Source organism: Phocoena phocoena, chromosome 11 (genome assembly GCF_963924675.1).
Source record: "Phocoena phocoena chromosome 11, mPhoPho1.1, whole genome shotgun sequence".
NCBI classification, from domain to species: domain Eukaryota; kingdom Metazoa; phylum Chordata; class Mammalia; order Artiodactyla; family Phocoenidae; genus Phocoena; species Phocoena phocoena.
In genome coordinates, this window is record NC_089229.1 from 22066174 (window position 1) to 22083767 (window position 17594).

Consider the following 17594-nt stretch of genomic DNA (forward strand, 5'->3'; position numbering starts at 1 on the left):
TACAGCAGAAACTAACACACCATTGTAAAGCAATTATACTCCAGTAAAGATGTTAAAAAAAAATGGTGTTGGATTTAGGCAGGGATTAGTCCCAACAAGTAAAACACCTCAACAGCTTATACATGGAGCAGTTGACTTTATTTTCCTACCACATGGTAATAACTCTCTCAGTAAGGTGAAGTCAGGTGAAGCCCCTACTGTGGGAACTGGAGTAGGAGAGAGAAATGAAGCAGTATCCTAGGTAAACAAAAATGGTTTACCAGGAACACCAGATATTTGAGGAAAATTAGCAACCAAAAAGAGAGGAACCAAGATCAACAAATAAAGTAAATGACCTCTGAGAAAAACAAAAATTAATGCCAGAGAAAGACTGTAATCAGTTTCCTCAGAAAGATTTGGGAGATTATTGAACTCAGAAAATTAGGAACAGGTCATTTTTTAATGGAAAACAAGTTATTTTTTTAACTTGGAAAATAAGAAATGTTATTGAAAATTAAAAATAGGATCATCATACCTAAAGTCATAGTAATATGCCTAAATGTTTCATGCCTTAATCTAATTTGTTTTGATGTATTCCCCAGAGCCTAGAACAGTGCCTGACACATGGTTGATGGTCAGTGGTATTTTTTGAATAAATTATAGAACACCAAATAGTAAAATATCCCAGAATATAAAACAAGAAAGATCAAAGAGATACAATATCCATTTAATATGAATTCTAGACGTAGGAGAAGAAGCCACAACAGTCATTAAGAGAGTGTGGTACTAACACAGGAATAGATCAGTGGGAACACAGTAGAGTCCAAAAATGTAAACCCAGTCTATATTTGGAAATTTAGTATATGATAAAGGTGGCATTTCAAATCAGTAAAGAAATGAGTGATGGTATTGGGACAGTAGGCTATTATTTGTTGGAAAAAATACTTAGAATTAAATTTGTCACCATTACTCTAGTTAAGTAAATACACAAAATATTTCAGGTTGATTAAAGTTCTAAAAATACTACTGGTCTAGCTTCCCATTTTTACCACCCCACCTCATCCCCATTTTAAAAAGTATAAGAAGGCATCTAATTTTATTGCCACTGACTTGACAGGACATTGTTTTGTGTTGATATAATTTATCAATGGGCCAGTGTCTAGGAAGTCTGTCATCTCCATGTATTTCTACTGATGCCACTTGCTAATCTTCTGACATTCAGCTGTTTTCTCTGGGAACTCATTCTGAACCTTGGTTTTGCTTGGATAATTTAATATCGCCATTGACTTTTGTTAGCACCACTTTTTCTTTGTGCTGACACCACTGTATCCCTGTAGTCCTATTTGACATTTTTTTAGGAGGTTGATGAGGTCCCTTTATAATTAAATTAAGTGAATTCAAATGACTTAAAATCCACTTAAATCCAAGTAAGTGGATTTTTTAAAATGTCCATTAGTTTAAATAATTTGAAAATAGCAGAGGAAACATAGAAGTGGATATTTGAAACTTAGGTTTCAATCCAGAGAAAATTTGGAAATAAATGTACACATTACCTAAATCTCATTCTAGTTAGGAATTTTGTGTTCTCATCTTATTCATATGTGAATCATATCTGTCTGGGTTACAGTACTGTTATGAAATTCTTAGTATTGCATCAGAATGTTGTATTTCACTTATATTTTGATACAGCATAAAGATATTCTTAGGAACTTGGTTCTGACTGATGAAGATAATCCAAAATAAGGGTAGAGGATGTGTGCTATCCTGTATGTGACACCAGTAAATTCACACATTAGTCCCTTTAAGGTAATAACTAAGCTGGCACTGGCTTCATTAATGTGGGACCAGGGCAGTCTCAATAGGCCCCACGCTAAGAAGGGCCCTATGCTTGGGGTTTAATGCTTTTGCATAACTGTCTAAAATTCTTAATTCTTATCTCTGAATTTGTATTTTGTAAGTGAAGTCTGTGGGAAAATGGATCATGTGCTGGGGCTTGGAGCCTTGGCTCATCTGTGGTCCCAGCTCCCACCATCTCCCCATATTACTAGGTAGGATTCTTGGCCACCTGACCCCCCAACCCTAGTGCTCCCAGCCAGCCCACCAACTGCTGATACAGCACTGAGACCCTGAGTGTGGGGATGGTCAAGATTGAGTATATGTACTGAGTTGCAGGGCAAAACCCCTGGGTGCCTGTGAGGGTCTCCTCTCATCCTGTAAGTGTCCCTGTGCCCAAGGGAATGCAACAGTAAGTGGCAAATAAAAGCACCATGACAGATCCAGAGAGAGACTATGGAATAAAGGAAAAACTTTTTCCCCTGCTTTTGGAACAAAGAGCCCCACATTTCCATGTTGTACTGCGTCCAGCAACTCCATGTAGCTAGGCTTGACTCACAATCATTCATGTGTCTACTCAGTTTCAGGTCCTCAGAGATATTCCCTTATCACTGCATAGCAGGGATCACCAACCTTTTCTGTATGGGACCAGAGAATAAAATAGGCTTTGTGAGCCCTATGGTCTCTGCTGTAACTATTCAGCTCTGCTACAATCGCATGAAATATAAGTGAATGAGCATGACTATGTTCTGATAAAACTTTATTTATAAACATTGCAATTTGGGTTTTATATAATTTTCACCTGTCACTAATATTATTTTTCCATTTTTTTCAACCATTAAAAGATGTAAAAAATATTCTTAGCTCACATGCTTTACAAAAATAGTCAGAAGCCTGGGTTTGGCCCATGATCTATAGTTTGCTATCTCTAGTTAAGTAAATATGTGTGGGAACAAGTCCTTTGGAAGCTAGAGAGATATGAGTGCTGGACCATGGAGGCAGGGGAGATATTTTAGAGGTCCCACTTATCTTAAACATTAAAACTTGGCAAATTCCACTTGTAATTTCAGTGAATTTGTGAAAACACTTTTTTTTCTTATACTGAATGACTTAGCAGGATTCCATCAGAATAGTTTTTAAAAAATAGAATATATTAAAATGAAAGTTTAAGCAAATATTCCAGACCCATCCTCTTTTATCTCCATTTTTAATATCACTACCATCTCTTTATTCTTTTCTCCCATTGCTATTATTTCCCCACACAGATATCTCTTTTTTTTTAATAGATTTTTATTTATTTTATTTATTTATTTTTGGCTGTGTTGGGTCTTCGCTGCTGCATGCGGGCTTTCTCTAGTTGCAGTGAGCAGGGACTACTCTTCGTTGCAGTGCGCAGGCTTCTCATTGCGGTGGCTTCTCATTGCGGAGCATGGGCTCTAGGTGCATGGGCTTCAGTAGTTGTGGCACATGGGCTCAGTAGTTGTGGCTCACGGGCTCGAGAGCACAGGCTCAGTAATTGTGGCACATGGGCTTAGTTGCTCTGCAGCTCGTGGGATCTTCTTGGACCAGGGATCGAACCCGTGTCCCCTGCATTGGCAGGCAGATTCTCAACCACTGTGCCACCAGGGAAGCCCCGAGATATCTCTTTTTAATTCTCCCTCTGTCCTTTGTGTTTTGAGGCACCATCTACTTGTCTCTAGGTTTGAATACATGAACATTCCTTCCAATCTAAGCCCTTTGTGCTAACTACTTACGTAATCGTGAGTAAATCATTTCAGTGAGCCACTGCATTCTGTGGTAGTTAGGATAAGTAGTTCTAGGGCCACCACAGGCAAACCCAGAATCTCATAGTTTAACATAAAGGATGTTTATTTCAACTTCTCATAAAGCCCAAGTTGGGTTGAATGACCCTACTTCATCTTGCAACTACATCATCTGGAGAGTAAGAGAGGGATGGAGAAGGCTCACTTCTACTAACAGGTCAATCAGTCAGTTACATGGCCTCAACCTAAATGCACATAAGGCTGGGAAATAAAAGGGAACCTAGCTTGTGGTTTTGTTGAGCACTAAAATGATGTGTAAAATGATCCCTTAAAACAGGGGTTGGCCAACTTTTTCTCTAAAGAACCAGACAGTAAATATTTTAGGTGTTGTGGATAATATGACCTGTGTCACAACTTCTCAAATCTATCATTGTAGTGTTGAGAGCAGTCAGAGACAATAAGTGAATGAATGAACATAGTATTCCAATAAAACTTTATTTTCATAAACAGGAGGCAGGCCAGATTTGGACCACAGGTCATAGTTTGCTGATCCCCTTCTTAGAGCATGACTAACATATAATTATTCTCATTTTTCATCATCTCAGATGCTCAGAGAACTTCGGGCAATGACTCCTCACTGCCTCAATGTTCCTGAAGCTGGCTAATGATAACCTATAGGCAGTTCTGAAGAAGCAAATAAGAATGAGGTCAGATGATCACTGATCAATGGTTTCTTCCCCTTAGAATTTCCATTAGCTTGTCTCCCTTCCTCCAGATATGTTATTTGAAGCTATGATACAGTGAGAGCATAGTACTCTGTTCAAAGAAAGAAAGGGAAATATCATGTAGATTTGCATAACCGTATAGACTAAGAAGTCTATTCTGAGTCCCGCTAGCATCCAAGCACGTATCTTGTGTACTTCTGGTATAGGAGTGTATACATTTGTATTTCCCACAAAAATAACCTTATCATTTAGCATCTACCCAATTGAGAAATCTGTGAGCCACCCTAGACTCCTCCCTTAAAATCAACCTACACATCCAATCAGACGCCAACATCTAAAGAGCTGTAACCACATTAGCATCTCCTAAAAACATCTGCTATCTCCAACACTGTTGCAGCTGCTTTACCTCAGGACCCCATTAAGGACCCCATTATGTCTTGGCTGGAATTCTGTAACATCCTCCTAATTAGTCTCCCTTCCTCAAATTCTGCCCGTACCTGTTCATTTTCTAAACTGCTCAAATGGTTTTACTGAAATACAAACCCAACTATGAAACCCTCTTGCTTAGAAATCATCCAGTGGTTCCTTAAAATATTCAGGTTAAAGACCAAACTCCTTAACATGGCATTAGAGGCCTTTATGATTTGTCCCCCTGCAACATCCAATATCTCATGGCTTGAACCCATCACTACCTTAGCATACTCTGCTCTACAGCCATACTGAACTGTTTGCAGTTTGCGCTCTCCTTCTCCCCATCCTCTTTTGTTTGCCTACCACTCTGCTTCATCAAGAATCAACTCAGCCATCAATCACCTGCTTGTGGAAGCCTTTCCTAATCCCCTCCGTAAAGTAGAGGTTCACCTTTTATATTTTGTGTCCACTTATCATGACACTTATCACTCTACTGTACTATACTGACACATAATCCTTGGATTGCTTGTCTCTTCCCTCATGCACCATCCCTCCTCCCACTTCAAGTCTATAATCACCTGGAGAAGAGGGACAATGGCTTACTCATTTTATTCCTATCATACTGCTTACCAAGGTATCCACAATTTAGTGTACACTCAGCAAATATTTGTACAATGAATTAATGCAGAAGAATAGTTTGTTTGCTTTTATGATTGCATAACAAATTGCGCTTTTCATGCATTTAAAACGTTGGGTGGTCAAGGTTCAGAAACGTATTTAAGACACATAAGTAAAGGAGTCATACGTATCAGTTGGCTTGATCCTTGTAATGTTTATGAGAGGGAACATTATATAAATTTGGTCTGTTGCCTTTATACAAAGTGAAACAAAAGCAAAACACAACACAATGAAACAAAACCACAATGATGGACATACCTGTGTTTCCATTGCAGCCAGTGTCATATTCCATGCCTTTTAATTGCTGTTATATAGTCTAGTAGAAAGAACATTGAATATGAATTGAGATTCAGTACCACCAAGGAGAGACATTTCATGAGAAACCAAGTCTGACATTGAACCCCAGTCTTTCATACTCCAAAAGCAAATGAGTCCTATGTGGGTACTAATTTGAATTTCATTACTGAGTTCATGTGTCGTAATAATAAATGACTTACCCTCTTGTGTAACAATATATATGCCTTTCAACCTCTCCCATAAAAATAGTGCAATGGTGAAAGTATAAAGCATATTATGATAATCTGCACACCTTATGTAAAAAAAACTCTGTAAAATACATTTCAATATCATTGTCTATTTTAGATTATAGACTAAGTGCTGGGTACTTTATAAAAAAAAACATGATGAGCTGGAAGAGACAGGGTAACTTGAATATTCTGCAGGAAAATAATTGTGGAATTCAGTGATAAAATTAGCAAGTATTTTAGGGCAGTGAAAGTAAACCAAAAGTTTATTGTACTTTGGGGAAAGTAAAGTACAATAAACTCTATTACAAAGCGATTGTAGTTAATCTCTTATCAAGCATTACAAGAGATTGTTAATATTTCATTAATATGAATAAGAAGAATAAAAAGTAAGAAAACTTGGATTAATTCTTAGGAAATGTGCACAGTCCTGAGAGCCAAAAAGACTGCAGCTTTTCTGAAGGATGATGTTTGAAGCTCTGCTAAGCAGGAAGAAAAAAGTGAATATAATTAAAATTATGGAAAAAACCAGAAAACTGCTCTAGGGAACAATCCATTACTGATAAAGGGTATAGAATATATCTGCTGTTACTCCATGATTTTACCTTTTGTGTTTAAATTGACTTTTCTTGCTATTTGGAGGTTAATTTAAATCCTTAAAAAAAAAATCAAACTCCACTACAAATACCAAGTAGATTCTTAGATCCTGGAAAATGTGCTATACAACTTTACTTAATTCCAATGATAAAATTCCAGCATATGGTACTTGGGGACAATATCTAATGCCACCAATTCCTTGGACTATATAGAGAATAAAAAAAAATGGAACTGCCTTAATTATGTTTCAGTGTTGTAAGGGCCCTTTTATTATTAGATTCTATATCCTCAGAGTCTGACAAATGCCAAGTCCTTAATAAGTATTAGTTGAATGAAAGGTGACTCAAAATTGCAACATTCTGAATAGATCATTAAGAGAAATTCTGCGCACCGTATTTTTGCAGTCTTCTGGGAAAATCTAACAAAAAGTCTAACTTATTTTATCAACTATGCCATGATATTTTTTCATTAAACAATTTTTTATTATTTAACTAATCAAGGGATTATTTAATGTCTCTCTGTGAAGCACAAGTATATTTTATATATAAAAAACACAGTTTAACTGAAAAATATCACTTAGATTAAATTGATGGGGAGATTGGGCTGAAGATGAACATGATCATATTAATACTCTCATCATGCTCATTTGTTTTAGCCTAAACAACGAACATCTATTGTGTCTTCTCTGGATTTTCATCGAATGAATCACGGCCAAGAATATTTTGAAATCAACACATCTACAGGGTGTACAAGCTTTACTTCCAGCCCTCCTGTTAGTCCACCCACCTCTTCTGTGGCAACCACAGAAGTCAAGAACGAGGGAACTGGCCATACAGGTAAAGTAGTCATTTATACAGCTATATTTTTGAGCTTTTAAAACCAAAGCCTTTATGAGTTAGGGGACGTAAGAGGAATCTTCATATAAATCTCATTGTGTTTTTCGTTCACCTACATGTGTGGCAATGTAGAGGCTTACCATTTTTGTCAGAGTGTGGTATAATATTCTTTTTGAATACACTAATGGCCTTTCAGTAGTTAGATATTAAAGATAGTGGTTTCATGCCAGGACTTTAATGGCACCACCCAAAATGTGTGGAGAAATGTAATCATCATCATATTTTCAGGTCTGACCTTTAAACAGAACCAAAATCTAACCTTTTAACAGTTGAAATGGTTTCGTATAGTATGTTACTATGGTTTCTTAATGTAATATGTCACCTCCATGTTACATCAAAAATTTTAGAATAGACTGATATTTAGTAATAATGTGGAAGGACAATGCTGAGTTGTTTTACGTTGAAAAGTAAAACTTTTAATTTCACAAAATAAAATGTTTAAGGTGGGCATTTATCTACTTAAAAAAGTAGCATTTCATTATCTTACACTTAGATGGTTTGTTACATATTGTATTTAAACATCTGAATATAAAGGCATTAGCACATGGTATATAATGAGAGATAACAAGTTCCTGAGTAAGTTCTGTCACTGATTTGCTAGATATTTTCCATCAAATCACTTAACTTCTCTGATTTTTAATTTGCTCCTCTGAAAAGGGGAAATAATATCTACTCTTTGGGTAGTTGTAGTAATAAATGAGCTTATTTATGTGAAGCATTTTGGAAACTATGAAAATTAATATTCTTACTTAGTATTATCATTATTGCTTAATATTAGTTTTTCTTCTTTAATATTATTTTGTTTGAAATCTATAGTAGTTTTAAGATAAGAAGAGCCTACTGTACATCTGTACTCATGCCAAGGTGGCTGACTTTTTCTTGACTTAAAAGTATAATCTAAATTAATGGGTAAATCTACTGTTTATTTTATAAATGATTGCATGCACAAAAAAAATAATCTTTATAAAAATGTCAAGTATTAATAGAACAAAGACTAATACATAACAACCTCACAAGCGAATTGTATGCTGCAAAACACTTCGAATAAGTGACCCAATGAATTTACTATAACAGAGAGCCATTTCAAAAGTAGCCTGAATTATAATTAAAGCTTCCTACTTGTTAGGCAACATATTATGTAATCTAAGTATCACTTAAGCATCATCAGAAAAAGGTGGGTAAAGGGGGAGACCTTTGGAGGTAGACAGACTTCGATGATATGAATGGGTTAGCATTTAACTAGAAACATCACCTTAGTATTAATATGTAGCAGATAGATTTGAGTTGAGATGAGATTGGAGGTAGGGAGGTAGGGAGCAGCAATGGAAAATATAAATGGATTTGAGAGATACAAGGAAAGAGTAATCAACAGGTCATGGCAACTGATCAGAGGTGTGATGGTGAGGAAGAAAAGTTCAAGGAAAGCTCTAAAGTTTCTTGCTTAAGCAGATGAGTCAAATCTGACTGCCATTCTTTGAAATATGGAATGTTTTTAGATGAGAAGGAAGAGAGGGATGGGTCATGTAGGACCTAATATAAGCCATTTTAAGAACTTTGGCTTTTACTCAGAGTGAAATGGGGAGTAATTTCAGGTCTTTCAGGAGAGTGACATGATGTAACTTCTGTTTTATGAAAATTACTTCAAATCTTGTGTTGAGAATGGACTGGAGAAGGAGGATAAGTGTGAAAGCAGGAAGACCAGTAGGAGGTTATTGTAGCATTGCATTAAGATGAGAGAGGAAGTCAGTCAGCTCAGGTCAAAGGCGAAGCAGTGGAGGTAGAGAGAAATTAAGGGATGTTGGATGTATTTTTTAAGATTGAGCCTATAGGATTTCATGACAGAGTAGATATAGTGCATGAGATAAAGAGAAGAATTAAGGAAAACTGCAAGATTTTTGTCCTAAACAATTGTAAAAATGGTTTTTACTGTCATCTAACATGAGACAGGTCCTGGGAAGAGCAGATTTTGTGAACAGGGAGAAATACCAGTTCATTTTTTTAAATTGAAGTATACTTGATTTACAATGTTGTGTTAATTTCTGCTGTATAGCAAAGTGATTCATTCTTTTTTTATATTTTCTTTTCCATTATGGTTTATCATAGGATATTGAATATAGTTCTCTGTGGTATACAGTAGGACCTTGTTGTTTATCTATTCTATATATAATAGCTTACATCTACTAAAATTAACCTCCCACCCCATCCCTTCCCCCCCCAAACCCCCTCTACCTTGGCAGTCACAAGTCTGTTTTCTATGTCCGTGAATCTGTTTGTGTTTCATAGATAGGTTCATTTGTGTCATATTTTAGATTCCACATATAAATGATATCATATGGTATTTATCTGACTTACTTCACTTAGTATGATAATCTCTATTTGCATCCATGTTCCTGTAAATGGCATTATTTTGTTCTTTTTTATGGCTGAGTAGTATTCTGTTGTATATAAGTATCACATCTTCTTTATGCATTCATCTGTTGATGGATATTTTGCTTTTATGCATGTCTTGGCTATTGTGAATAGTGCTGCTATGAACATAGGGGTGCATGTATCTTTTTGAATTAGAGTTTTGTCTGGATGTATGCCCAGGAGTGGGATTGTTGGGTCATATAGTAACTATTTTTTGTTTTCTGAGGAACCTCCATATAGTTCTCCATAGTGGCTGTACCAACTTGGATTCCCCACCAACAGTTTAGGTGGGAATGCGAGTTCATTTTAAGTTTGAGATACCTATTAGATATCTGAATAGCTGTGTCAAGTAGGCAGCTGAAGTTTCAGTCTGAAGACAAAAAATGTGAACATTATCATTACATAGATGATATGGAGTAAGTGTAGATAGAGGACTGAAACCTGAGCTTGATGAAAGAGGTGATAAAAGGTGACAACAGCAAAGGAGTGTGAGAAGGAACAAGGTAGGAGGACATCTTCTGGTGAGTGCTGTGTTACGAATTTAGATGACGTAAGTTATTAAGAAGGAGGGAATGGGAGGGGACATTCAAGGTGGCAGAGGAGTAAGACGTGGAGATCACCTTCCTCCCCACAAATACATCAAAAATACATCTACATGTGGAACAACACCTACAGAACACCTACTGAAGCCTGGAAGAAGACCTCAGACTTCCCAAAAGGCAAGAAACTCCCCACATACATGGGTAGGGCAAAAGAAAAAAGGAAAAACAGAGAGAAAAGAATAGGCACAGACCTGCACCAGTGGGAGGGAGCTGTGAAGGCGGAAAAGTTTCCACACACTAGGAAGCCCCTTCACTGGTGGAAACAGGGAGTGGGTGGGGGGGAATCTTTGGAGCCATGGAGGAGAAAACAGCAACAGGGGTGAAGAAGGCAAAGTGGAGAGATTCCCGCAGAGAGAATCAGTGCCGACCAGCACTCACCACCAGCCTGAGAGGCTTGTCTGTTCACCTGCTGGGGCGGGTGGGGGCTGGGAGCTGAGGCTCAGGCTTCAGAGGTCAGATCCCAGGGAGAGGACTGGGGTTGGCTGCATGAACACAGCCTGAAGGGAGCTAGTGCGCCACAGCTAGCGGGAGGGGGTCCGGGAAAAAGTTGTAACTTCGTAAGAGTCAGGAGAACATTGTTTTGGGGTGTGTGAGAAGAGGAGATTCAGGGCACTGCCTAAACGAGCTCCAGAGACAGGCACAAGCCACGGTTATCAGCACGGACACCAGACACAGGCATGAAACGCTAACGCTGCTACTACAGCCACCAAGAATCCTGTGTGGAAGCACAGGTCACTATCCACACCTCCCCTCCTGGGAGCCTGTGCAGCCCCCACTGCCAGGGTCCCATGATCCAGGGACAGCTTCCCCAGGAGAACACATGGTGTGCCTCAGGCTGTTGCAACGTCACACTGGCCACGGCTGCCACAGGCTTGACCTGCGTTCCATACCCCTCCCTCCCCCTGGCCTCACTGAACCAGAGCCCCCTAATCAGCTGCTACTTTAACCCCTTCCTGTCTGGGTGAGGAACAGACGCCCTCAGGCGACATACATGCAGAGGTGAGGCCAAATCCAAAGCTGAACCCCAGAAGCTGTGTGAACAAAGAAGATAAAGGGAAATCTCTCCCAGAAGCCTCAGGAGCAGCGGATTAAAGCTTCACAATCAACTTGATGTACCCTGCACCTGTGGAATACCTGAATAGACAACAAATCATCCTCAAACTGAGGCAGTGGACTTTGGGAGCAACTGTAGACTTGGGGTTTGCTTTCTGTGTCTAATTTGTTTCTAGTTTTGTGTTTATCTTACTTTAGTATTTAGAGTTTATTATCATTGGTAGGTTTGTTTATTGATTGGGTTGCTCTCTTCCTTTTTATTTTATTTTAATTTACTTATTTCTTTTGCGGTACGTGGGCCTCTCACTGTTGTGGCCTCTCCTGTTGCAGAGCACAGGCTCTGGACGCGCAGGCTCAGCGGCCATGGCTCACGGGCCCAGCCGCTCCGTGGCATGTGGAATCTTCCCGGACCGGGGCGTGAACCTGTGTCTGCTGCAGTGGCAGGCAGACTCTCAACCACTGTGCCACCAGGGAAGCCCTATTTTATATATATTTATATTTTTTCCTTTTTCTCTTTTGTGAGAGTGTATGTGTATGCTTCTTTGTGTGATTTTGTCTGTATAGCTTTGCTTTACCTTTTGTCCTAGGGTTCTGTCTGTCCAGTTTTTATTCTTTTTTTTTTTTGTATAGCTTTTAACGCCTGTTATCATTGATAGCTTTGTTATTTGGTTTGGTTGCTCTATTCTTTCTTCTTTAAATTTTTTATTTTTAATAATTTTTTAATGACCTTATTTTATTTTATTTCATTTTCTTTCTTTCTTTCTTTCTCCCTTCCTTCCTTCCTTCCTCCCTCCCTCGCTCCCTCCCTCCCCCTCTCTCTCTCTCTCTCTCTCTTTCTTTCTTTCTTTCTTTCATTTTTTTTTCTCCCTTTTCTTCTGAGCCATGTGGCTGACAGGGTCTTGGTGCTCCGGGTGGGTGACAGTCCTGAGCCTCTGAGGTGGGAAAGCCGAGTTCAGGACATTGCTCCACCGGAGACCTCCTGGCTCCACATAATACCAAATGGCAAAAACTCTCCCAGAGATCTCCATCTCAATACTAACACCCAGATCCACTCAACGACCAGCAAGCTACAGTGCTGGACACCCTATGCCAATCAACTAGCAAGACAGGAACTCAACTGCACCCATTAGCAGAGAGGCTGCCTAAAATCATACGAAGTTCACAGACACCCAAAAATACACCACCAGATGCAGTCCTGCCCACCAGAAAGACAAGCTCCAGCCTCATCCACCAGAACACAAGCACCAGTACCCTCTACCAGGAAGCCTACACAACCCACTGAACCAACCCTACGCACTGGGGGCAGACACCAAAAACAATAGGAACTACAAACGCGCAGCCTGCGAAAAGGAGACCCCAAACACAGTAAATTAAGCAAAATGAGGAGACAGAGAAATACGCCAGATGAAGGAGCAAGGTAAAAACCCACCAGTCAAACAAATGAACAGGAAATAGGCAGTCTACCTGGAAAAGAATTCAGAATAATGATTGTAAAGATGATCCAAAATCTTGGAAATAGAATGGAGAAAATACAAGAAACGTTTAACAGGGCCTAGAAGAACTAAAGAGCAAACAAACAATGATGAACAGCACAATAAATGAAATTAAAAATTCTCTAGAAGGAATCAATAGCAGAATAACAGACAGAAGAACAGATAAATGACCTGGAAGATAAAATAGTGGAAATAACTACCACAGAGCAGAATAAAGAGAAAAGAATGAAAAGAATTGATGACAATCTCAGAGACCTCTGAGACAACATTAAATGCACCAACATTTGAATTATAGGGGTTCCAGAAAAAGAAGAGAAAAAGAAAAGGACTGAGAAAATATTTGAAGAGATTAGAGTTGAAAACTTCCCTAATATGGGAAAGGAAACAGTCAATCAAGTCCAGGAAGCGCAGCAAGTCCCATACAGGATAAATCCAAGGAGAAACACACCAAGACACATTAATCAAACTATCAAAAATTAAATACAAAGAAAAAATATTAAAAGCAGCAAGGAAAAATAACATACAATGGAATCTCCATAAAGTTAACAGCTGATCTTTCAGCAGAAACTCTGCAAGCCAGAAGGGAGTGGCAGGACATATTTAAAGTGATGAAAGGGAAAGACCTACAACCAAGATTACTCTGCCCAGCAATGATCTCATTCAGATTCGACGGAGACATTAAAACCTTTACAGACAAGCAAAAGCTAAGAGAATTCAGCACCACCAAACCACCATTACAACAAATGCTAAATGAACTTCTCTGGGCAGGAAACACAAGAAAAGGAAATGACCTACAATAACAAACCCAAAACAGTTAAGAAAATGATAATAGGAACATACATTATTGATAATTACCTTAAATGTAAATGGATTAAATGCTCCAACCAGAAGACACAGACTGGATGAATGGATACCAAAACAAGACATGTATACACGCTGTCTGTAAGAGACCCACTTCAGACCTAGGGACACATACAGACTAAAACTGAGGGGATGGAACAAGATATTCCATGCAAATGGAAATGAAAAGAAAGCTGGAGTAGCAATTCTCATATCAGACAAAATAGACTTTAAAATAAAGATTATAACAAGAGGCAAAGAAGGACACTACATAATGATCAAGAGATCAATCCAAGAAGAAGATATAACAATTGTAAATATTTATGCACCCAAAATAGGAGCACCTCGATGCATAAGGCAAATTATAACAGCCATAAAAGGGGAAATTGACAGTAACACAGTCATAGTAGGGGACTTTAACACCCCACTTTCACCAATGGACAGATCATTCAAAATGAAAATAAATAAGGAAATATAAGCTTTAATGATACATTAAACAAGATGGACTTAATTGATATTTATAGGACATTACATCCAAAAACAACAGAATACACTTTCTTCTCAAGTGCTCATGGAACATTCTCCAGGGTAGATCATATTTGGGTCACAAATCAAGCCTTGGTAAATTTAAGAAAATTGAAATCATACCAAGTATCTTTTCTGACCACAACGCTATGAGACTAGATGTCAATTACTGGAAAAAAATCTGAAAAAATACAAACACATGGAGGCTAAACAGTACACTGCTAAATAACCAAGATATAACTGAAGAAATCAAAGAGGAAATCAAAAATACCTAGAAACAAATGACAGTGAAAACACGATGACCCAAAACTTATGGAATACAGCAAAAGCAGTCCTAAGAGGGAAGTTTATAGCAATACAATCCTACGTCAAGAAACAAGAAACATCTCAAACAACCTAACCTTATACCTACAGCAATTGGAAAAAGAAGAACAGAAAAACCCAAAGTTAGCAGAAGGAAAGAAATCATAAAGGTCAAATCAGAAATAAAAGAAAAAGAAATGAAGGAAATGAATGCAAAGATCAATAAAGTTAAAAGCTGTTTTTTTGAGAAGATAAACAAAATTGATAAACCATTAGCCAGACTCATCAAGAAAAAAAGGGAGAAGACTCAAATCAGTAGAATTACAAATGAAAAAGGAGAAGTAACAACTGACACTGCAGAAATACAAAGGATCAGGAGAGATTACTACAAGCAACTATATGCCAATAAAATGGACAACCTGGAAGAAATGGACAAATTCTTAGAAAAGCACAACCATCTGAGACTGAACCAGGAAGAAATAGAAAATATGAACAGACCAATCACAAGGACTGAAATGGAAACTGTGATTAAAAATCTTCCAACAAACAAAAGCCCAGGACCAGATGGCTTCAAGGGGAGTTCTATCAAACATTTACAGAAGAACTAACACCTATCCTTCTCAGATTCTTCCAAAATGTAACAGGTGGATGAACACTCCCAAACGCGTTCTACGAGGCTACCATCACCCTGATACCAAAACCAGACAAAGATGTCACAAAGAAAGAAAACTACAGGCCAATATCACTGCCGAACATAGATGCAAAAAAACCTCAACAAAATACTAGCAAACAGAATCCAACAGCACATTAAAAGGATCATACACCATGATCAAGTGGGGTTTATCCCAGGAATGCAAGGATTCTTCAATATATGCAAATAAATCAATGTGATATACCATATTAACAAATTGAAGAATAAAAACCATATGATCATCTCAATAGATGCAGAGAAAGCTTTTGACAAAATTCAACACCAATTTATGATAAAAACCCTCCAGAAAGTAGACATAGAGGGAACTTACCTCAACATAATAAAAGCCATATATGACAAACCCACAGCCAACATCATTCTCAATGGTGAAAAACTGAAACCATTTCCCCTGAGATCAGGAAGATGACAGGATTGCCCACTCTCTCCACTATTATTCAACATAGTTTTGGAAATTTTAGCCACAGCAATCAGAGAAGAAAAAGAAATAAAAGGAATCCAAATCAGAAAAGAAGAAGTAAAGCTGTCACTGTTTTCAGATGACATGATACTATACATAGAGAATCCTAAAGACACTACCAGAAAACTGCTAGAGCCAATCAATGAATTTGGTAAAGTAGCAGGCTACAAAGTTAATGCACAGAACTCTCTTGCATTCCTCTACACTAATGATGAAATATCTGAAAGAGAAATTAAGGAAACACTGCCCTTTTCAATTGCAACAAAAAAGAATAAACTGCTTTGGAAGAAACCTACCTGAAGGGACAAAAGACCTGTATGCAGAAAACTGTAAGACTCTGAAGAAAGAAATTAAAGATGATACAAACAGATGGAGAGATATACCATGTTCTCGGATTGGAAGAATCAACATTGTGAAAATGACTCTACTACCCAAAGCAATCTACAGATTCAATGCAATCCCTATCAAACTACCAATGGCATTTTTCACATAACTAGAACAAAATATTTCACAATTTGTATGGAAACACAAAAGACCCCAAATAGCCAAAGCAATCTTGAGAAAAAAATAAACGGAGCTGGAGGAATCAGGCTCCCTGACTTCAGACTGCATTACAAAGCTACCGTAATCAAGACAGTATGGTACTGGCATGCAAACAGAAATATAGATCAATGGAACAGGATAGAAAGCCCAGAGATAAACCCACGCACATATGGTCACCTTATCTTTGATAAAGGAGCAAGAATATACAATGGAGAAAAGACAGTCTCTTCAATAAGTGGTGCTGGGGAAACTGGACAACTACATGTAAAATAATGAAGTTAGAACACTTTGTAACACCATAGACAAAAATAACTCAAAATGGATTAAAGACCTTAATGTAAAGCCAGACACTATAAAACTCTTAGAGGAAAACATAAGCAGAACACTCTATGACATAAATCACAGCAAGATCCTTTTTGACCCACTTCCTAGAGAAATGCAAGTAAAAACAAAAATAAGCAGATGGGACCTAATGAACCTTAAAAGCTTCTGCTCAGCAAAGGAAACCATAAACAAGACGAAAAGACAACCCTCAAAATGAGAGAAAATATTTGCAAATGAAGCAAAGAACAAAGGAGTAATCTCCAAAATATACAAGCAGCTCATGCAGCTCAACATCAAAAAAACAAACAGCTGAATCCAAAATTGAGCAGACCTAAATAGACATTTCGCCAAAGAGGATATTACAGATTGCGAACAAACACATGAAAGGATCCTTAACACCACTAATCATTGGAGAAATGCAAATCAAAACTATAATGAGGTATCACTTCATACTAGTCATAATGGCCATCATCAAAAAATCTATAAACAATAAATTCTGGAGAGGGTGTGGAGAAAAGGGAACCAACCCTCTTGCCCTGTTTGTGGGAATGTAAATTGATACAGCCACAATGGAGAACAGTATGGAGGTTCCTTATAAAACTAAAAATAGAACTACCATATGACCCAGCAATCTCATTACTGGGCATATACACTGAGTAAACCATAGTTCAAAAAGAGTCATGTACACAGTGTTCACTGCAGCTCTATTTACAATAGCCAGGACATGGAAGCAACCTAAATGTCCATCAACAGATGAATGGGTGAAGAAGATGTGTCACATATATGCACTGGAATATTACTCAGCCATATAAAGAAATGAAATTGAGTTGTTTGTATTGAGGTGGGTGGACCTAGACACTGTTATATGGAGTGAAGTAAGTCAGAAAGAGAAAACAAATTCCGTATGCTAACACATATATAAGGAAT

At 37.9% G+C, this 17594-nt stretch overlaps 1 protein-coding gene across 3 annotated transcripts in view; it reads left to right on the top strand.

Moving 5' to 3' along the window:
- ANKS1B (ankyrin repeat and sterile alpha motif domain containing 1B) overlaps nt 1–17594 on the top strand; it is a 1192652-nt gene that overhangs the window by 532929 nt on the left and 642129 nt on the right. For all 3 annotated transcript variants that reach the window (XM_065888049.1, XM_065888050.1, XM_065888051.1), the window contains exon 12: nt 7166–7346. In XM_065888049.1, the coding sequence (XP_065744121.1) occupies nt 7166–7346 (181 nt within the window). The remainder of the gene's footprint in view (nt 1–7165; nt 7347–17594) is intronic.